We start from the raw sequence: 23,220 nt of genomic DNA on the forward strand, positions 1-23,220 counted from the left end.
TTGATGGTGATCTGTTGGCTGCTGCCTGGCCTGCCTCTGGTGACCTGATGTCTGCTGCCAAGCTTGCCTCTGGTAAGCCGTTGTCTTCTGCCAAGCCTGCTTGTGATATGCTGCCTACTGGCCAGCTGTTCTATGCTGATTCCTGGGCCGCTGCCCAGCCAGACTATGCCGATTCCCAGGCCGCTGCCCAGCTGGACTCTGTTGACTGGGTTAAATTCCCACCTGCTGATGCGTCTAAGGCTTCTGCATTTCCATTGTCATGTGGCTTGAATAGGTTGCCTGTTTGGTTTAAAACAGGCAACCTATTGCCTGTTTGGTTGCCTGTCCTAAGTTCTTTTTGCAGCCAGTTGATCCTGTTGTACCAAATCTTGGAGATCCAGATATCCACTTTGAACATGAGAGCTGCATTCACTATTACAGACCCAGCAGTAGGAATGAGCTTCGAGTTCAAGTCGAACTCATGTTTGACTCGAACATCGGCTGTTCACCAGTTTGCTGAACAGCGAACAATTTGGGGTGTTTTCTGCAAATTCGAAAGCCGCGGAACACCCTTTAAAAGTTCATGGAAGAAATTGCTAATTTTAAAAGTTTATATGCATGGTATTGTCATAAAAAGTGTTTGGGGACCCGGGTCCTGCCCCAGGGGACATGGTTCAATGCAAAAAAAGTTTTAAAAACGGACATTTTTTCGGGAGCAGTGATTTTAATAATGCTTAAAGTGAAACAATAAAAGTGTAATATTCCTTTAAATTTCGTACCTGGGGGGTGTCTATAGTATGCCTGTAAAGTCTGACAGCAAAATGACATTTCAAAGGAAAAAAAGTCATTTAAAACTATGCGGCTATTAATGAATTGCCGGTCCGACAATACACATAAAAGTTAATTGATAAAAACGGCATAGGAATTCCGCACAGGGGAACCCTGAACCAAAATTTAAAAAAAAAATGACGTGGTGGGTCCCCCTAAATTCCATACCAGGCCCTTTAGGTCTGATATGGATAGTAAGGGGAACCCCAGCCAAAATTTAAAAAAAAATGGTGTGGGGTCACCCTCAAAATCTATACCAGACCCTTATCCGAGCACGCAACCTGGCAGGCCGCAGGAAAAGAGGGGGGGACGAGAGAGCGCCCCCCCTCCTGAACCGTACCAGGCCACATGCCCTCAACATTGGGAGGGTGCTTTGGGGTAGCCCCCCAAAACACCCCATGTTGATGGGGACAAGGGCCTCATCCCCACAACCCTTGCCCGGTGGTTGTGGGGGTCTGCGGGCGGGGGGCTTATCGAAATCTGGAAGCCCCCTTCAACAAGGGGACCCCCAGATCCCGGCCTCCCCCATATGTGAAATGGTAAGGGGGTACAAAAGTACCCCTATCATTTCACAAAAAAACTGTCAAAAATGTTAAAAATGACAAGAGACAGTTTTTGACAATTCCTTTATTTAAATGCTTCTTCTTTCTTCTATCTTCTATCTTCTTTCTTCTATATTCTATCTTCTATCTTCCTTCGGTTTCTTCCTCCATCTTCTTCTTCTTCTGGTTCTTCTGGTTCTTCCTCCGGTGTTCTCGTCCGGCAACTTACTCCGCTGCGTCTTCTTCCCTTCTTCTTCTCGGGCCGCTCCGCATCCACCATGATGGGAGGCTGACGGTTTTTAAATAATGGAGGGTGGGGCCCCCCGGTGACCCCGCCCCCCTCTGATGCACGGGGACTTGACGGGGACTTTCCTGTGGCATTCCCCGTGATGTCATAGGGGGGCGGGGTCACCTGTTATGCAACCCCGCCCCCTCTGACATCACGGGGAATGCCACAGGGAAGTCCCCGTCAAGTCCCGTTGCGTCAGAGGGTCACCGGGTGGCCCCATCCTCCGTTATTTAAGAACCATCAGAAGAGGAGAAGCGTCACACAGCAGGAGCCTCCCATCATGGTGGATGCGGAGCGGCCCGAGAAGAAGAAGGGAAGAAGACACTGCGGAGGAAGATGCCGGACGAGAACACCGGAGGAAGAACCAGAAGAACCAGAAGAAACCGAAGGAGGATAGAAGAAAGAAGAAGCATTTAAATAAAGGAATTGTCAAAAACTGTCTCTTGTCATTTTTAACATCTTTGACAGTTTTTTTGTGAAATGGTAGGGGTACTTTTGTACCCCCTTACCATTTCACACAGGGGGGAGGGCCGGGATCTGGGGGTTCCCTTGTTAAAGGGGGCTTCCAGATTCCGATAAGCCCCCCACAACCACCGGGCAAGGGTTGTGGGGATGAGGCCCTTGTCCCCATCAACATGGGGACAAGGTGTTTTGGGGGCTACCCCAAAGCACCCTCCCAATGTTGAGGGCATGTGGCCTGGTACGGTTCAGGAGGGGGGGGCGCTCTCTCTTCCCCCCCTCTTTTCCTGCGGCCTGCCAGGTTGCGTGCTCGGATAAGGGTCTGGTATAGATTTTGAGGGTGACCCCACACCATTTTTTTTAAAAATTTTGTCTGGGGTTCCCCTTAATATCCATACCAGACCTAAAGGGCCTGGTATGGAATTTAGGGGGACCCACCACATCTTTTTTTTTTTTAATTTTGGCTCGGGATTCCCCTGTGGGGAATTCCTATGCCGTTTTTATCAATGAACTTTTATGTGTGTTGTCGGACCGGCAATTCTTTAATAGCCGCGTAGTTTTAAATGACTTTTTTTCCTTTGAAATGTCATTTTGCTGTCAGACTTTACAGGCATACTATAGACACCCCCCAGGTACGAAATTTAAAGGAATATTACACTTTTATTGTTTCACTTTAAGCATTATTAAAATCACTGCTCCCGAAAAAATGTCCGTTTTTAAAACTTTTTTTTGCATCGATCCATGTCCCCTGGGGCAGGACCCGGGTCCCCAAACACTTTTTATGACAATACCATGCATATAAACTTTTAAAATGAGCAATTTTTCCCATGAACTTATAAAGGGTGTTCCGCGGCTTTCGAATTTGCAGAAAACACCCCAAATTGTTTGCTGTTCGGCAAACTGGTGAACAGCCAATGTTCGAGTCAAACATGAGTTCGACTTGAACTCAAAGCTCATTCCTACTGCTGGGTCTGTAATAGTGAATGCAGCTCTCATGTTCAAAGTGGATATCTGGATCTCCAAGATTTGGTACAACAGGATCAACTGGTTGCAAAAAGAACTTAGGACAGGCAACCAAACAGGCAATAGGTTGCCTGTTTTAAACCAAACAGGCAACCTATTCAAGCCACATGACAATGGAAATGCAGAAGCCTTAGACGCATCAGCAGGCGGGAATTTAACCCAGTCAACAGAGTCCAGCTGGGCAGCGGCCTGGGAATCGGCATAGTCTGGCTGGGCAGCGGCCCAGGAATCAGCATAGAACAGCTGGCCAGTAGGCAGCATATCACAAGCAGGCTTGGCAGAAGACAACGGCTTACCAGAGGCAAGCTTGGCAGCAGACATCAGGTCACCAGAGGCAGGCTAGGCAGCAGCCAACAGATCACCATCAACAGGCCTGGCGGCAGGTCGAGGGTGGCAGACTGAACCCCATCGGCAAAGGTAGAGGCAGGCTGAACCCCATCAGCAAGCGTAGAGGCAGGCTAAACCCCATCGGCAGGAAGCATGGAGGAGGAGTGGACCCCACTGGCAGGCAGCATGGAGGAGGAGTGGACCCCACTGGCAGGCAGCATGGAGGGGCAGTGAACCCCATCGGCAGGCAGCATGGAGGGAGAGTGAACCCCATTGGCAGGCAGCATGGATAGTGGCAGAGTTGTATGAGCAGGAGAGGAGTGGACCCCACTGGCAGGCAGCATGGAGGAGGAATTGGCAGGCAGCATGGAGGAGGAGTGAATCCCACTGGCAGGCAGCATGGAGGAGGAGTGAATCCCACTGGCAGGCAGCATGGGGGAGGAGTGGACCCCACTGGCAGGCAGCATGGAGGAGGAGTGAACCTCATCAGCAGGCAGCATGGAGGAGGAGTGAACCTCATCGGCAGGCAGCATGGAGGAGGAGTGAACCCCATCGGCAGGCAGCATGGATAGTGGCAGAGTTGTATGAGCAGGAGAAAAATTCTGTTTCTTTTTTGGCTTATAAAACTGCAACCAATTGCATGATGCTGACCAGAGTGTACTGCTGATGGAAAAGTAGTAACCATATTGGGGAGCATAAAGGGAAGCGTAACAGAAGTATAGTGAAACAATTAAGTAAGAGATGCTGTACTGAACAGTAAAGCATATGTGCAAAAACCATAAGTGAAATGAAATGAACAAACACAGTATAAAGTGTCTACATATGGTAAATGGATGATTCCAAACTCAAATTATTAAGAGGAACTGGTATGGACCAAAAAATGATGTGAAACTAGAAAATAAAGTCAATGGTGCACGGTGTGGATCTGTGACTGAGTCAACAACGGGGTACAGAACTTCCGTAGCTGTAAACCAACATCTCGATATGGGGCATCAGAATGAAAACATCAGGAAGTAAGATAAGATGGGTACTCTTACCAGATGACGTGGACTCCACTGTCATATGACATGGAGTCAATGGTGCATGGAGCCAAACCTAGGCTGGAAAACGATATCCGGAACGGTGGAACCTCTGTCTCCCTTCTTGACTTCTCTGGTGGGGTGAAGAAACATCAGGAAGGGCCGCCAACTGGATATCAGCCAATAGACCTCAAGGATGTGTTCCAAGGAGAAGCCGGGGACAGATTTGATCCAGACCCCGTGATGGAAGTAGGGCTACTGGAAGGCAGTTTCTTGCATCGGGATAATATGCAAATAAAAAATAAAAAGCTTCTGCATAGTGCAGGTAAACCAGGGATTTTTATTTCTAAAAATACCATACAAAAAATGGATAAAAGTGATCACAATTAAAATAAAATCTAAGCAGCGTAAAGAAGGGGAGATCGTCCGACGCGTTTCGACCAAGGGGGTCTTCAACAGGGGCATGAGCTTCTCCCTTCACGCTGCTCCTATATATAAATATCTAATCCAATAAGATAACCCCTATAGCCAATCACAGTGGAGCTACAAAGGTCAAGTAATCAGGAACTGGATCCTTTTTTGCCATGCGGTGGGGAGGTCTCCAGGCATCAGTCTCATTATTAGACTGCGCTATTGGGTCCTACACTCACCGGCTGTTTTATTCATGATTCTGATTGGTCTAGCGATCAACAGGATCCAGTTCCTGATTACTTGACCTTTGTAGCTCCACTGTGATTGGCTATAGGGGTTATCTTATTGGATTAGATATTTATATATAGGAGCAGCGTGAAGGGAGAAGCTCATGCCCCTGTTGAAGACCCCCTTGGTCGAAACGCGTCGGGCGATCTCCCCTTCTTTACGCTGCTTAGATTTTATTTTAATTGTGATCACTTTTATCCATTTTTTGTATGGTATTTTTAGAAATAAAAATCCCTGGTTTACCTGCACTATGCAGAAGCTTTTTATTTTTTATTTGCATATTATCCCGATGCAAGAAACTGCCTTCCAGTAGCCCTACTTCCATCACGGGGTCTGGATCAAATCTGTCCCCGGCTTCTCCTTGGAACACATCCTTGAGGTCTATTGGCTGATATCCAGTTGGCGGCCCTTCCTGATGTTTCTTCACCCCACCAGAGAAGTCAAGAAGGGAGACAGAGGTTCCACCGTTCCGGATATCGTTTTCCAGCCTAGGTTTGGCTCCATGCACCATTGACTCCATGTCATATGACAGTGGAGTCCACGTCATCTGGTAAGAGTACCCATCTTATCTTACTTCCTGATGTTTTCATTCTGATGCCCCATATCGAGATGTTGGTTTACAGCTACGGAAGTTCTGTACCCCGTTGTTGACTCAGTCACAGATCCACACCGTGCACCATTGACTTTATTTTCTAGTTTCACATCATTTTTTGGTCCATACCAGTTCCTCTTAATAATTTGAGTTTGGAATCATCCATTTACCATATGTGGACACTTTATACTGTGTTTGTTCATTTCATTTCACTTATGGTTTTTGCACATATGCTTTACTGTTCAGTACAGCATCTCTTACTTAATTGTTTCACTACACCCTAACTTCCTATTACTTCTTAGCGCTGCATTTTTTTCCCATTTACCAGTTATTGTTTGTCACAATGTATGCAGCTGCTGGCTCACATATATTTTATTTTTGCTATTAGAGCGCAGTGTTTTCTTATTCTCTTGTAACAGAAGTATAGCAAGAGGTCTGAGAGGTTGCTATGGGTAACGGTACTGTGGGGGAAGCCTTCAATGGATTATATGCAGAAGAAGTGTGGTTACTGATAGCAGGGTACTGGCCTACAGAAAGTAAAGAGCACACTAGCAACTGTGGTTGCTAAGAGTAACAAAGGAAGAGATTCTTGATGTTTAGCAGCAGATCTGACTTTGTGTGAATTGTCTAACACTGGGGATAGGATCTTTGACCAGGCTTGGAGTAAGGGCTGAACTACGATCAATTTGCCTTTCTCTTGCTCAACTAAAGGATACACAGCAGTAACACAATCTAACAGCACCTGTTGCGAATAAGCTGAATACTGCAGGAAAAAGGAACCTGTACAATCAGTAGTCATCCCAAAAATCCAACCTGAAACATAGAAAAAAAAGGAGTGAAAACATCATGGTTCCAAGATGTGCTTTAAACAGTTAGGAACAGACCCAAACCAATGCCTGGATTTCATCAGCTAAAACATGTGCTGTCAGAATGTGTTTAACCACTTCAATACCAGGCACTTAGACACCTTTCCAATTTTCAGCTTTCAGCGCTGTCACAATTTGAATGACAATTGCGCGGTCATACAACAATGTACCCAAACAATTTTTTTTATCATTTTTTCCCACAGGTAGAGCTTTATTTTGGTGGTATTTGATCACCTCTGCGTTTTTTATCTTTTGCGCAACAAATAAAAAAAGACCGAAAATTTTGAAAAAAAAAGTTTTTCTTTGTTTCTGTAAAAAATTTTTGTAAATAAGTACATTTTCTTCTTCAATGATGGGCACTGATATGGCTGCACTGATGGGCACCGATGAGGTGGCACTGATGAGGTGGCACTGACAGGCACTGATTATGGGCACTGATAGGCGGCACTGATGGACACTGATAGGTGGCACTAATGGGCACTGATAGGTGGCACTCGTATGCGGCACTGATGGGCACTCATAGGCGGCAATGATGGGCACTCATAGGCGGCACTGATGGGCATTCATAAGCGGCACTGATGGGTACTTATGGGTGGCACTGATGGGTACTTATGGGTGGCACTGATAGGTGGCACGGATGGGCACTGATGGGCACTGATAGGTGGGCACTGATGGGCATGGATGGGCACTGATAGGTGGCACAGATGGACACTGATGGGTGGCACTGTTGACACTAGTTGGTGGCACTGATGACATTGATGGGTGGCATTGCTGGGCATCACTGCTTTATAATGGTGCCAGTCAGTGCTCATTTGTGGACACTGATTGGCACAGATTGGGGTACATACCTGGCCATCCACGAGTTGCCCGCCTCCCTGGTGGTCCTGGGGGCTTCCCTGGTAATCTAGTGCGGGCATCCGAGGGGGGCCTGCGCTGATAAACAATCAGTGCAGACCCCCCTGTCAGGAAAGCTGCTGATCGGCTCTCATCTACTCGCGTCTGTCAGACGCGAGTGAGGAAAAGCCGATCAACGGCTCTTCCTATTAACATCGTGATCAGCTGTGATTGGACATGGCTGATCACGTGGTAAAGAGCCTCCACCGGAGGCTCTTTACCAAGATTGGTGGAGCGGTGTGTCATACTGACACACCGCTCCACCGATCGCCGCGATGCGCGCCCCCAGGGGCGTGCGGCGGCATGTTATCCTGAAGGACGTCATATGATGCCCAGTCAGGATAACTGAACCACCGCCCGGCCGTCAATCTGTTATAGGCCGGCCGGGAAGTGGTTAAACAGCTTTTCACCGGTGTAATCTTGCAAAACCAGGCGGCAAAGATCTTTACCATCCAATGCCAATTCCACATGACAAATAATCTCCCCACGAAGCATTTTGACAAAATGGGAAGCAAATACTCAAAGCAAATGGCTCCCAGTTCCCAGGTGCAGCTGATCTGGTTGTTGGTGAGCCTCAGGGTTATGTCAGAAGTCAGCATTAAGAATGAGCTCCGGCGTGTTCACACAGAACCCACGTGCAGAGCCCGCCAGGAAGTCTGCACTGCCCTGCGCTAATCACAGGCAGTGAGACATTGTCCCTATGCGTGGCTGCAGAGATCGGGAAATGTCTCACTGCCTGTGATTAGCTCAGCGCAGTGCCGACTTCCTGGCGGGCTCTGCACGTGGGGTGTGCAAACAGGCTGGAGATCATCCTTAGTCAGCATATATATTTATATATGTATCTATACAGTTATATATACATCCCTAAAGTGAGATTTACTTACAGTGAACAATAACCACACACCAACAGCAATAAACATAACGCATGCAAATCAAAACTAAATGACAAAATGCCTAACCAGCAACTTAACAAACTAACTATATACACCAGGGATCTCAAACTGGCGGCCCTCCAGCTGTTGTGAAACTACAAGTCCCGTGAGGCATTGCAAGGCTGACAGTTATAAGCATGACTTGCACAGGCAGAGGCATGATGGGACTTGTAGTTTCGCAACAGCTGGAGGGCCGCCAGTTTGAGACCCCTGATATACACAATATACAGAAATAGATACACACAAGGCAGGGGAAAACTAGAGGAGCAGGGAGCAAGGCAGTGGGGTACTTGGTATTGGATGCAGGAGCAAGATCAAGAACGAATGGCCACAGGTTGGGAGCAGCACAGCAAACAGAATACAGGACAGGAGCCACCAAAACACTGAGGAGCTGTATGCTAGTGGGAACAGCCTTATATAACTAGGGATGGGCGAACGGTTTGGCCAGAGAATAAGTTTGGGCTGAACTTTGGTTGTTCGGATGTTCTGCGAATACCGAACAATATGAGGTGTTTGGGGCAAATTTGAAAGCCGCCAGAACACCGTTAAAGTCCATGGGACATTAACATGATAAATCAAAAGTGTTCATTTTAAATACTTATGCCCCGTACACACGGTCGGATTTCCCGACGGAAAATGTGTGATAGGACCTTGTTGTCGGAAATTTCCGACCGTGTGTAGGCTCCATCACACATTTTCCATCGGATTTTCCGACACACAAAGTTTGAGAGCAGGATATAAAATTTTCTGACAACAAAATCCGTTGTCGGAAATTCCGATCGTGTGTACACAAATCCGACGGACAAAGTGCCACACATGCTCAGAATAAATAAAGAGATGAAAGCTATTGGCCACTGCCCCGTTTATAGTCCCGACGTACATGTTTTACGTCACCGCGTTTAGAACGATCGGATTTTCCAACAACTTTTGTGTGACCGTGTGTATGCAAGACAAGTTTGAGCCAACATCCGTCGGAAAAAATCCTAGGATTTTGTTGTCGGAATGTCCGAACAAAGTCCGACCATGTGTACAGGGCATTATATGTCCTGCCCCAGGGGACATGTATCAATGAATTTTTTTTTTTTTAAAACGGACGTTTTTTCGGGAGCAGTGATTTTTTTTAATGCTTAAAGTGAAACAATAAAAATGAAATATTCCTTTAAATATTGTGCCTGGGGGGTGTCTATAGTATGCCTGTAAAGTGGGCCATTTTCCCATGTTTAGAACAGTACCACAGCAAAATGTCATTTCTAAAGGAAAAATTGTCATCTAAAACTGATCGCGGCTGTAATGAATTGTCGGGTCTCGGCTATATAGATAAAACTCATTGAAAAAAAGAGCATGGGATCCCCCCCAGTCCATTACCAGGCCCTTTGGGTCTGGTATGAATATTAAGGGGAACCCCGAACCAAAATGAACCAGAATTTAAAAAAAAATTGCATGGGGGTCCCCCTAAAATCCATACCAGGCCCTTTGGGTCTGATATGGAAATAAAGGGGAACCCTGTGCCAAATTTTTTTTAAAAATGGCGTAGGTGTCCCCCCCAAAATCCATACCAGACCCTTCAGGTCTGGTATGGATTTTAAGGGGAACCCTGCGCCAAAATGAAAAAAAAATGGCGTAGTGGTCCCCCTCAAAATCCATACCAGACCCTTATCTGAGCATGCAACCTGGCAGGCAGCAGGAAAGGAGGGGGGGACGAGAGAGCATCCCCCCCTCCTGAATCGTACCAGGCCACATGCCCCCAACATGGGGAGGGTGCTTTGGGGTAGCCCCCCAAAGCACCTTGTCCCCATGTTGATGGGGACAAGGGCCTCATCCCCACAACCCTTGCCTGGTGGTTGTGGTTGTATGCGGGTGGGAATCAAGGGGACCCCCGAATCCCGGACTCCCCCCCTGTGTGAAATGGTAACGGGGTACAGATGTACCCCTCCCATTTCACAAAAAAAGTGTCAAAATGTTAAAAATGACAAGACACAGATTTGGGACAATTCCTTTATTAAAAAATTAAAAAATAAAAATGTCCCACGATCCCCCAAAAAAGGCACCGGGTCCCGATGGGTTTCCTGCAGACTTTTACAAGTCGTACTCATCCCAACTGGCTCCGAGACTGACAAAACTCTTTAGGTATTGTTGGGAACAGGGATCTTTGCCGGATTCAATGATGGAGGCATATATGGTGCTCCTCTTGAAGCCAGAAAAGGACCCCCAAGAATGTTCCTCGTATAGACCTATTGCTTTGTTAAATATGGATCTGAAGATTCTGGCAAAAGTTCTAGCATCTCGGGTAGCAAAGATTATCTCTACTGTGGTAGATATCGACCAAACGGGTTTTATGCCTGGTATGTCCACAGACACAAACCTGAGAAGATTGTTCACACATCTCCAACTAGACACCTCTGAGACACCGGCCAAGGTCGTGGTCTCCATAGACATAGAGAAAGCATTTGACACGGTGGATTGGTCATATATGCGCGAGGTTCTGAGATTTATGGGGTTTGGCCCCAATTTCGGTCGATGGATAGAGATGCTATACAAGGCTCCCCGGACAGCAATTAGGTTGGGGTTAACAGTTTCAGAATTCTTCAATATTGGGAGGGGCACTAGGCAGGGGTGTCCGCTCTCCCCATTTATTTTTGCATTGATGATGGAACTTATTGCTAGGGCACTGAGGCAATCTGGTGAGGTAGGGGGGATTCAAGTGGGATCAATTAATGAGTGCGTAGCACTGTATGCGGATGACTTATTACTATTCTTAAAGGATCCGGGGCCTTCTCTTAAAGCAGCTCTTAAAATTTTGGATAAATTTGCCACGTATTCAGGATTACGAGTGAATTGGACCAAGTCATCTATATTACCACTTGGACCGGAGGCACAGGCCAGGCGGGATGATAATCTTCCATTGAGGTGGGTTTCCTCTATCACGTATTTAGGGGTTAAAATAACGAAAAATATTCAGGATTATATGAAGCTGAATCTCCTTCCTTTGGTGACCAGGTTAAAACAAAAAACGCAAATATGGCAAAAGTTACCCCTCTCGTTAATGGGAAGAGTGAGTCTGATAAAGATGAAATTTTTATCAGTCATATTATATTTTTTACGTCACTCTCCCACTTGGATCTCTAGGGCCTTCTGTTCCACCCTTGATGGAATAATAGGATCCTTTATCTGGTATCCAAAGTCACCCAGAATAAATATAAAAACTTTACAAGAACCGTGGGGACGGGGAGGGTTGGCTCTCCCGGACTGGCACAAATACTATCTGGCAGGTCAGATGGTGTTTGCCAGACGCTGGCTGATGGCGGATGCTGGAGACTCTGCTACAGTACTGGAGGCGGCGCACATGGGCTCATATGAAGGCTTGAGACTGGCCCTATACAGAGGTTCAAAATCAATTTTTCCTATAACAGTGTCAATGAAAGCCACCATGAGAGCTTGGGATGTTGCTACTACCTTGGTCTCACCTAGTTACCTGGGAGTCTCACCATCAACACCGTTATGGTTTAACCCAAATTTAGAGCACTTTTGCTCCATCCCGGATCCTATAATATGGGCAGAAAAGGGCATTAAAATACTGAAAGATAAAACACGAGAGGGAGAACTTCTACCCTTTGATCAGCTCAAAGAAAGACATAGTCTCCCGAATTATACATTTTTCCGATACTTACAGCTGCGCCATGCTTTCAGGGCGCAGTTTGGTGACAGAAGGGTGGAATGTCTCCCCTCACCACTTGAGGGCATTCTAACGGAGAAAGAGTTAACTAAACCGTTATCAACAATATATAAAGTCCTTTTTAAGGAAACTCCAAAGGGGATATCCAGATGCAGAGAGAAATGGGAGATGGAGATTCCTGATATCCAGGGAGAAGATTGGGATGATATGCGGGACCACCCGTTTAAGCATTTAGTGTCAGCCAGGGATCGGTTAATCCAATTTAAATTTTTGCATCGAATCTATCTCACCCCGGCCAGGCTTTCGCGCATATATTCATCAATAGACGGCAAATGTTGGAGATGTGTGCACTCTCCGGCAGAGGCCGAGCACATATTCTGGGGATGTCCAACCATTCAAAACTTCTGGTCAGAGGTCACCGGTTGTCTGTCAGAGGTACTTAGTATCCCAGTACCACTATCGCCCAGGGTATGTCTGATTGGTTTAGTGGAAGAGGTGGTACCCTCTTTAGCCCATCGCACACTTTTGAACATAGGGCTATTTTATGCCAGAAAAGCCATACTGTTGCGATGGAAAAGCACAGCTGCACCCACAATATCCTTTTGGAAGGGTTTGGTAAACTCAGTAATCCCTTTGTATAAAGCTACATATAGAGCCAGAGGTTGTCCTAAAAAATTTACTAAGGTATGGCAAGCATGGTTAGACTCATCGGAAACGGTGGGCTAAACTTACTGAATATACTTTGATAGAGGTGTTTTAACTGAGTTAAAAGGGAAACTGTCAAGATAACTGTTATATTGTTATGCCTCAGAGGTTATTGCTTTCTGACATACCTCTACAGACAGTAAAAAATGTATAAACTATAATGGTAGAAGATAGTGCATGATCACATGGCAAATATATCTAGACTTGCATTACAAATAAAACCTTTAGGTCGTGGCAGTGGTCGGGTTGGGGAGGGAGGGAGGGAGGGAAGGGGGGTAGTTGAACTATGTTAGTTCTTAAGGTTTGGACCCTGCGTGGTCATATCGAGGACGGGTACGTTGCCCGTCTGGTCTGTGTTAATATAAATGTAAATGTATAGTTTTGTCTGTGCAAAATTTAATAAAAAGATTGTTTTAAAAAAAAAAAAAAAAAATGTCCCACGATGTCCATTCATCTTCTTATATTGCTCCGCTGACGGACCAAAAAAAAAAAAGCCGAGACCGATCCGCCTCAATAGGAGGCTTCCGCCGTGTGACGCTTCTTTGCTTGTGACAGTTCTTATATAACTGAGGGCAAGGCCACCCGGTGATGTACCCTGGTGACCCCGCCCCCTCTTACGTCATGGGGACTTCCCTATGGCCTGGTATGGATTTTCGGGGGACCCCCACACAATTTTTTTTTTTTTTATTTTGGTTAGGGGTTCCCCTTAATATTCATACCAGACCCAAAGGGCCTGGTAATGGACTGGGGGGGGGGGGATCCCATACTCTTTTTTTCAATGAGTTTTATCTATATTGCCAAGACCTGAGAATTCATTACAGCCGCGAGCAGTTTTAAATGACAATTTTTCCTTTTAGAAATTTCATTTTGCTGTGGTACTGTTCTAAACACGGGAAAAATTTGCCACTTTATAGGCATACTATAGACACCCCCAGGCACAATATTTAAAGGAATATTTCATTTTTATTGTTTCACTTTAATGCCCCGTACACACGGTCGGACTTTGTTCGGACATTCCGACAACGAAATCCTAGGATTTTTTCCGACGGATGTTGGCTCAAACTTGTCTTGCATACACACGGTCACACAAAGTTGTTGGAAAATCTGATTGTTCTAAACGCGGTGACGTAAAACATGTACGTCGGGACTATAAACGGGGCAGTGGTCAATAGCTTTCATCTCTTTATTTATTCTGAGCATGCGTGGCACTTTGTCCGTCGGATTTGTGTACACACGATTTCGGAATTTCCGACAACGGATTTTGTTGTCGGAAAATTTTATATCCTGCTCTCAAACTTTGTGTGTCGGAAAATCCGATGGAAAATGTGTGATGGAGCCTACACACGGTCAGAATTTCCGACAACAAGGTTCTGTCACACATTTTCCATCGGAAAATCCGACCGTGTGTACAGGGCATAAGAATTAAAAAATTCACTGCTCCCGAAAAAACAGCCGTTTTTTAAAAAAAAATTTGCATTGATACATGTCCCCTGGGGCAGGACCCAGGTCCCCAAACACTTTTTATGACAATAACTTGCATATAAGCCTTTAAAATTAGCACTTTTGATTATTCATGTTTGTGTCCCATAGACTTTAACAGTGTTCGTGTGTTCTTGCCAAATTTTTTGCCTGTTCGCATGTTCTGCTGCGAACCAAACAGGAGGGTGTTTGGCCCATTCCTATATATAACCAACTGGCACCAGGTGGAGCTGATCACTGAAACCTGCTGGCTTCAGGGTGACACCTGCTGGTGGACACTGGAACTGCAGCTATCAGCCCTGAGAACTTTAGCGCCACCAGCAGATGAACCAGGTCCTGAGATGCTGGCAGGCAAATATCCAGACAGAGGTGCTCTCTCTTCTTTGGTGTTAAAAATAAGAGCTTTCCCAGACAGTTTAATGAAAGTCATCTTTTCAATCCTCCTACTGCACTGTGCCTATTGGGGATTGTATTGTAAATAGTACATTTGTCCCATTATATGGCTGCTGTCTCAAACTACAACTCCCAGGATTCTCAGCAATCTGCAGTGAAGTCTATGGGTTTGCTTGGCTTTAGCTCTCCCCCTGCTGGCCAGAGAAGAATGGTACGGCATAACATCAGTATCTCAGTAGATGGGGGAAGAATAAAAGGCAAATGTCTCCTTCTCCATATTGCTTTAGCCCAGAACCTGGCTGCATATGCAAAATCTAAAACCTTGCATGTGTCACAAGAAACAGTGGACAGGGAATCTTCCAACTGATTTTGATCAAATGAAACACTTGTGTATTGTTTAATATCTTATAGTTGAGAAAAAAACTGAAACCCCACCAGTAACCCAATGTACAATACTCTAATTATACATGTGTATCACACTTCCTCTGTGTTATGGGGTTAGCACTGATACATTTCATAGACACTGTGGTCCACTTTATCAGGAGTGTTAGAGGGCAACACTCCACAAAAAACCTAAGTGTTATCCTACAGTACATTCACATAACAATAAATCACATTTAGGTTTTAGATTCACTTACTTTAGTAGTAACTGTGTTGATACACTTACTTTAATAGTACCCGTGTTGAAAAAAACAGTCACTTTTTAAAATATTGGTTACTTACATGTATATGAGGACCTAGCCATGCAGGACTGAGATCAGGAATCATAAGGACCACAAATATGCTACCACTCCCCAGATAATATGTATAAAAGTCAATATTATATTCATAGTAAGCTATAAATAATAGATTATGTGGCGCTTACTAAAACATGAAACAAAAAATAAAAAATAGAAAGAATAGAAATGTACAGAGACAAAATCTAATGGAGATTCAAGTGGGAAAATCCAATTGGATGATGCGTCCTAACATTAATCTTCCAAAAAATTTGTGTAACCAGAGATTATAAAACCAATGTTACATCAATAAATGGAACAAGAATACCCCACTCAGGAACTAACGAATAATAAAATCCTTATAAAGAGGGTCAATACTGCCTAAGAGATGAATAAATCCTTACATCTGATAGGTGAAAAAAATAAAAAGAGATAGATATAAATAATCTTCCTAAGACAAATTAGAAGACTATACCGTAATGAGGGCGAAAATCAGACTGGTAAAGTGCATAGTATAAGTGCATAATTGAAATATGTGAAAAAAATGTTTATTTTTTTTAAAAAATACAGTAAATAAAATGGTGAATCACACTACAAACGCATGTCACAATGATAGGTGCAAATAAAGTGCTAATGTGCAGTCAGTGCAGAAACAAGCTGAAGTTGCAAAATAAACAATAAAAACGTGTACTCCAAGTGAACAAAATAAGCAAGGATGTGGATTAAAAAATGACAAGATAAATAAGGATAATAGAGTCCGCTAATTTTCAGGACAAAGTGCTTGATGCTAAGAAGTGAAACAAAGAGATATATATAAACTCCCAAAAAATATATATATAAAAAGTGAAAAAATGAAATGTAATAGCACCATCATTAGGGCAATCTAATAAATCCATCTAAACTCAAAAACAATCACATGGAATAACATATACTCATAATATAAACCTGCCATCTAGTGGACAATTAATTTAATGATTCAAAAAAATGTATAATACTACAATAGAAGGTTTATTAATAAAAATATCTGGCTCTAAAAAAATCAGACTACAGAAGCCATATAGTACTCTTCAAAAAGAGATGGCTAGCTCAAATCAATTAATAAATAGATACTAAAACTCATCGTGATAGCAAAATCAAATATTTAAACTAGGACCAAAACAATTGATTGAATGTTGAAAGCACATCATAAAATAAAACCTGCCATCAAATAGATACCTGGAAAATTACAAGGAGGGCGATGACTAAACCATCTCACTGGTTTACATAGGAGAAGGTGGAAGACAAGGAATACAATATTTAAGAATAAAAAAATATATATATAATTTTATATATATATATTTTATTATATTTTTTTATTCTTAAATATTGTATTTCTTGTCTTCCACCTTCTCCTATGTAAACCAGTGAGATGGTTTAGTCATCGCCCTCCTTGTAATTTTCCAGGTATCTATTTGATGGCAGGTTTTATTTTATGATGGGCTTTCATCATGCAATCAATTGTTTTGGTCCTAGTTTAAACATTTGATTTTGCTATCATGATAAGTTTTAGTATCTATTTATTAATTGATTTGAGCTAGCCATCTCTTTTTGAAGAGTACTATATGGCTTCTGTAGTCTGATTTTTTTAGAGACAGATATTTTTATTAATAAACCTTCTATTGTAGTATTATACTTTTTTTAAAGCATTAAATTAATTGTCCACTAGATGGCAGGTTTATATTATGAGTATATGTTATTCCATGTGATTGTTTTTGCGTTTAGATGGATTTATTAGATTGCCCACTAGATGGTGCTATTACATTTCATTTTATTATATACTATTCTGGTGTGATTTTTATTAATCAATTTTAACATTATTATACTATCAGGACAGATTTGCTTTTATTAATATGGAAAGGAATGTTATTATTGTGATGATTTGCTTTATATATGAGGAGTAGGGTTACTATGGAAACTGCCCTGCTATATAAGTCACCATCGTGCACCTGTCTTTATACCCTTTGAGAAAATGACGTGATCAGTGACGCAACGCATCAGGGAAGAGAGGCGGGTGCCGTTCGGCTTTCCGATCACGGCCGGGATCGTGAAGCACTAGCAGTGATACGCTCGTTTTGTACGTTTTTAATGTAAGTGCAATACTTTATTAAACTTATTAACTTTGAAATACTGCACCATGGAGTCCTTCCTCCCCTTTTTTTATATGATTCATCAATTGTTTGGCTGAGAACCTGGGGCACCCTGAGAGAAAAAAATTGGTGAAAAGGCAGGAGATCCATAGGAGAGGTGCCATTGAGGGGGCTGCCGAACGGATTGTATTCATTCTACCTGTCAGCAGGGCTTATTTCGTTCTGCCTTGAGGTGAGAGGCTGGGGGACCACAGTTTTCCACAATTGGAGATTGGTTGAAGGTGGCACTGGAATCCTTGATGAACTGTTTTTTCACTTATTGAATTGAGGTTGTCACGATTTGATTGCACCGTGTATGGGACTTTTTAAACAATATTTTTTCACTTTTTATATTTATTTTTTTTTTTTTTTTGTGGGAGTTTATATATACCTCTTTGTTTCACTTCTTAGCATCAAGCACTTTGTCCTGAAAATTAGAGGACCCTATTATCCTTTTTTTATCTTGTCATTTTTTAATCCACATCCTTGCTTATTTTGTTCACTTGGAGTGCACCTTTATATTGTTTATTTTGCAACTTCAGCTTGTTTCTGCACTGACTGCACATTAGCACTTTATTTGCACCTATCATTGTGACATGCGTTTGTAGTGTGATTCACCATTTTATTCATTGTATTTTAAAAAAATTTAAATATTTTTTTTTTTTCACATATTTCAAACATGCACTTATACTGTGCACTTTACCAGTCTGATTTTCGCCCTCATTACGGTATAGTCTTCTAGTTTGCCTTAGGATGATTATTTATATCTATCTCTTTTTATTCTTTTTATCTATCAGATGTAAGGATTTATTCATCTCTTAGGCAGTATTGACCCTCTTTATAAGGATTTTATTATTCGTTAGTTCCTGAGTGGGGTATTCTTGTTCCATTTATTGATGTAACATTGGTTTTATAATCTCTTTTTTTTTGGAAGATTAATGTTAGGACACATCATCCATTTGGATTTTCCCACTTGAATCTCCATTAGATTTTGTCTCTGTACATTTCTATTCTTTATATTTTTTTATTTTTTGTTTCATGTTTTAGTAAGCGCCGCACAATCTATTGTTTATATATTGTTCCTATATTGGTGTATGAACACCCTTATGCTGGCAGCTACAGTGTTCAGTTCTTGATCTCCCTTTGTGGTTTGCGCATTAGTTTCACCTGTTTTTTATTATTCATAGTATGCTGCACTTGCAAACAGTGCTTAGCCTTCCCCAGTAGGGTAGCAACAGGCTATCCCCATCATCAGAAAGCCCCAAGGAATTTAGATACATGTATAATTAATGTGTTGTACGTTAGGCTGCTGATGGGGCTACAGGAGGATGCATATGATTTTATGGATGAAGTACTTCTATAAAATATTGTTATTTTACTATATGTTTGGTTACTATATGTAGCACCTAGAAAATTCTACAATTATTGTTATCACTGTTTTAGTTTGGTTGCTACTGAAGTATTTTCTAATTATTCTCATACCTCATATTCAACTTAAAAGTAGTTTTTCTGCGCTCAAGTAGTGTGCCTGAGAATGTATATACAGAGGACTTCTTCCTACGCCAATTGCCTTGCTGTCCTCCTTAGGACAATGGGTATTCTTTAGAACTGTAAAACAATTGCAAAAGAAGGGTGCACCGACCTAGCGCATTACCCAAAATAAATTGTATTCCAAATAAAAACAACAATGGTGGTACTCACATACAAATGTAGTATAAAGGCATGTCATGCCAAAGTGATAAAATCACTTGTCTCTCTCGAAACGCGTCAGCAATTCCTAACACCACCTTGTCTACCGGCAGTACTGGTTCTTTACATCTGACCTGAGGGTGACTGCTCACATCTGCTTGCGCTGTGACATGCCTTTTATACTACATTTGTATGTGAGTACAACCATTGTTGTTTTTATTTTGAATAAAATGTATTTTGGGTAATGCGCTAGGTTGGTGCACCCTTCTTTTGCTATTATCTCATATAACTTACCAATGTTCATTTTACAGTACATGGCCAGATAATATGCTTCATTCTTTGTTATGTTCTATGACTTAAACATTTAACCAGAACCTTAGCTAGCCAGATCTGTTCCTGCATATATCAAATAGAATGTAAATTACTGTAAATATCACAATTACAATTCCCCCTAGTCTTTGAGTTACCACAAGGGAACACCTGCAGTCCCTCTCTTACTGTGGGGATACCCAGTAGTTAAAAACAACTCCCTGCATAAGTTGCCAGCCTGTTCTACTTTTTAACTCTCACCTTTTCTTTCTCTGTTGTTGTCTATTTCTATGTAGAATTCCTCTGTTAAAATCACATTTATATCTACCTTATTATTAAACAGTCACATTTTGGCCAATTGATAGATTGCATTAAAACTTAAAGAAAAAAAATGGGCAACCCAGTATGAGGATTACCAAAGCTGAATAGTTACACAATGATATGATAAGAATATATATAACTCAAATTTAAAAAAAAGCAATGCATATTCGATGAATCAAATGTCCATTACAACATTCTAATAACAAACTGATTACAGATCAGAATAAGAATTGTCAGTCAAATGATTTCCACCTTGTTTCAAAAATCATTCTCTGTAGGTGGTTGTTTTCAAGAATTATTAAAAATTTGTTTAGAACAAGTCAAACTAGTTGCCTAAAACAATTGCAAATAGCAATACTACCATTGCTTCTGTTACAATAGCATTAGTTGAACTTTTATTGAATCCTTTGACAGTTACAATCTCTGGCTAGGATAGATAGACAGTAGTAAGACAATAAATAAAAATAAATATAATCATCTACTGGATTCTAAATATAATTATATAATAGATGCTGGCATGTATAGGTAGAGTTAAGAATCTTATCATGTTGATGTCAACTTTGACTTTGCTACTGCTCTACTCTTTGCAGGTAAGGGTCCAGAGACTTTGTACGCAGGTCAAAAGCTAAATGATAATGAATGGCACACAGTTAAAGTACTACGCAGAGGAAAATATCTGCAGCTCAGCGTGGACAATGTCACAGTAGAAGGTATTATTTTCCTTTTTTAATGAAATCCTTTGGTTTTCAGCAATGTGAAATTCCAAATACTAAAACTGAAATGTGGTATAAGTTTTTTATATGTAAAAGTCTAAGTGTATAAAAGGCCTATTAACACTCCTCAGCACTAGGTTACTTAGTAATAATTTTAAATATAGACAAGCAAACTATGATTTAACAAATAAAAACACTCTATTATCAAAAATAGCACATAAATTGTGCGTGTCAGCAGCTGCTGAAAAAAGTAAAAACATATAAAACAAATGGTGTCCTGAAGGTGTCATGATGTCCTGAAACACTAATCAAAACAGATGCTACAGCAGCGCTCCTGTCAGTCCATAACAGCTTGACCGGCATTCATATAATAGATCTTATACAAGATAGCAGGATGATAAAGGTGAATACAGTTCTGAAGATAGAAGGTGGTACTAGCAGAAGTTAGAATTCCGTGCACTAATCCACCAGGTCCACACCACATGAGGCACTCTCCCCCAGGGGGGTTTACACTCACCAGAAAGCTGTAGACAACCCACTTAAAATCATTCAATATAACATCATCCACAGTAGGTCTGGTTAGGGCTGCAAATCACTCCATGTTAGCGGAATCATAGAAAGAAAAAATCCACATAGCGCGATCCTGCATAACACTTTATTGCAAATCCCGACCCCTACAAGTTGCACTTACAAGCAGTATAAATTATTGAGCATAAAACATAGTGTAGTTACCAGTCCGCATAACCCCGGTTACAAAAGCAGTTCTGTAACTCCTGGTTGTCTCTCCGCAGCTGGTGACATACATACGTCACTTCCGGTAACCGCAAAATCACGTACTGGCACGTTTCATCATATCCGACTTCATCTGAGGGCGTGACCTAATGGCACGGCGTCCCTTCTATTTATCGATCCATCGCTTGGCCCATTAACCATCAATGTACCAGTCTCCTCAACCGCCCCTGGTGCAGGTCGGCAGTGAGAACATTATTTGCTGGTAACAAGCAGAATGACAAAGCAATCAGATCATGTACTCCATGTCCATACTGATGTGGAGATTTTTATATATGCTATACGTAACCAATCTCACCTGCGCTAATACGCGCCCTTTCAGTTTTTCAGTATAATACATCTTTAAAAAACCCATGTTTTCTGCATAATCATCGTCATAATCATTTTCGACATAATCATCATCTTAGGTCCATCGCTCTTTCATGTGCCTCTCCTGGGCAGAGGCTCTTGGCTTTTATTTATGGACAACAAAAGGAAGTGACAAACAGGAAGCCCTTGCCCCAACAGCCAACTGCTTCCTCCATACAAAATGATAACACAGGAAATGACATTACAGGAAATGACACTAACGGGGAGGGCATGCACAGGAGTGGGAGGGAGAAGAGCCATGTCTCATCCACTTAAGGCATGTACACTGCTCTCTGCCCAGCCACACCTACCATCTTAGTCAGCATGGAGCCCACTCAATACTGCTCAGAGTAACCAGTATCTGGTAAGATCATTCTACTTGTTCTTACAGGCTTGAGAAGATCTGCGGGGGCATTGCTACTGGTGTTGTCAATAAACAGTACGAGTATATTAACAAGGCAGATATCAATGCCCTCTTATTAAAGCAGATATGTATCCAAAAGGGATAGAGTAGCCACACGGAGATATAATAATATGTTTCTCTCGTTATGTGGACTTAGCTTCTCTAATGTGCATAGACATTTGAAGGCAAGAACCCCAGCGCATTGCGCTTGATACTTACAAACCGGCAAACGCCAACACACACACACAGAGAACACGTCTCCAAGCCCATGAGAAGGTTTTCACACTGGCAGTTTTACTGCTGGTCCCGATTCAACCCAAGTGCGCTCTGCTAGAGCGTTCCTTGGTTAAATCAGACACAGGGAGACAGATGACAACAGTCCATAAAACATACATAATAACATTTCAACAACAATACTCAGTATAATGGCTCTTATAGGTATCTGGGTCAGAGCTAACCGACCATAGATCTGGGAGCCACAGTGCCACCAGCAGATGAGCCCTTCCTTGACACTATGCAATTTGGTGGAGGAAGCAGAGGATGAGATTCCAGTAGAGAGATTTTACTTGAAGAATACCCCAATCACACATGGATGGAGATGGCCAAAGCCCAACTCTGGAGATGGCAGGAAATGTTCTCTAAGAATGATTTCCATGTGGAGTTCCAGATTCCTCTGGGTGATTTGAAAAATCTCTGAGAACAGCTGAAGACAGGAATCATCCAAGAGTCATGGAGTCCTTATGCTTCTCCCATATTGGTGGTTCAGAAGAAGGGATATCCTGAGGATGTGCTTTGACTACCGCACCCTCAACAGGAGGACTATTCCTGATGGATTCACCACCTCACGGATAGAAGATGCTCTACACTGTTTGTCGAGGGCAAAGTGGTTCAGCATGTTCTATTTAAGGAGTGGGAATTATCAGATCCCCATGCACCCTGAAGATCAAGATGGTTCTATGAGTTTGACAGGATGCCTCAAAGTCTTTTGGGATCTCCATCGACTGAAGGAGTGGACAGTGAGAGACATGACCCTTATGGAACTGCTGGTGTACTTGAATGACATTATTG

General features: G+C 42.6%; 1 protein-coding gene across 28 annotated transcripts in view; it reads left to right on the forward strand.

Annotated features, from left to right (window-relative positions):
* Nucleotides 1–23,220, forward strand: part of NRXN2 (neurexin 2) — a 3,426,600-nt gene that overhangs the window by 2,183,002 nt on the left and 1,220,378 nt on the right. For all 28 annotated transcript variants that reach the window (XM_073605072.1, XM_073605074.1, XM_073605073.1 and 25 more), the window contains one exon: nucleotides 20,490–20,609. In XM_073605072.1, coding sequence (XP_073461173.1) covers nucleotides 20,490–20,609 — 120 coding nt within the window. The remainder of the gene's footprint in view (nucleotides 1–20,489; nucleotides 20,610–23,220) is intronic.

Source organism: Aquarana catesbeiana, linkage group LG11 (assembly GCF_042186555.1).
Source record: "Aquarana catesbeiana isolate 2022-GZ linkage group LG11, ASM4218655v1, whole genome shotgun sequence".
Taxonomy (NCBI): Eukaryota; Metazoa; Chordata; class Amphibia; order Anura; family Ranidae; genus Aquarana; species Aquarana catesbeiana.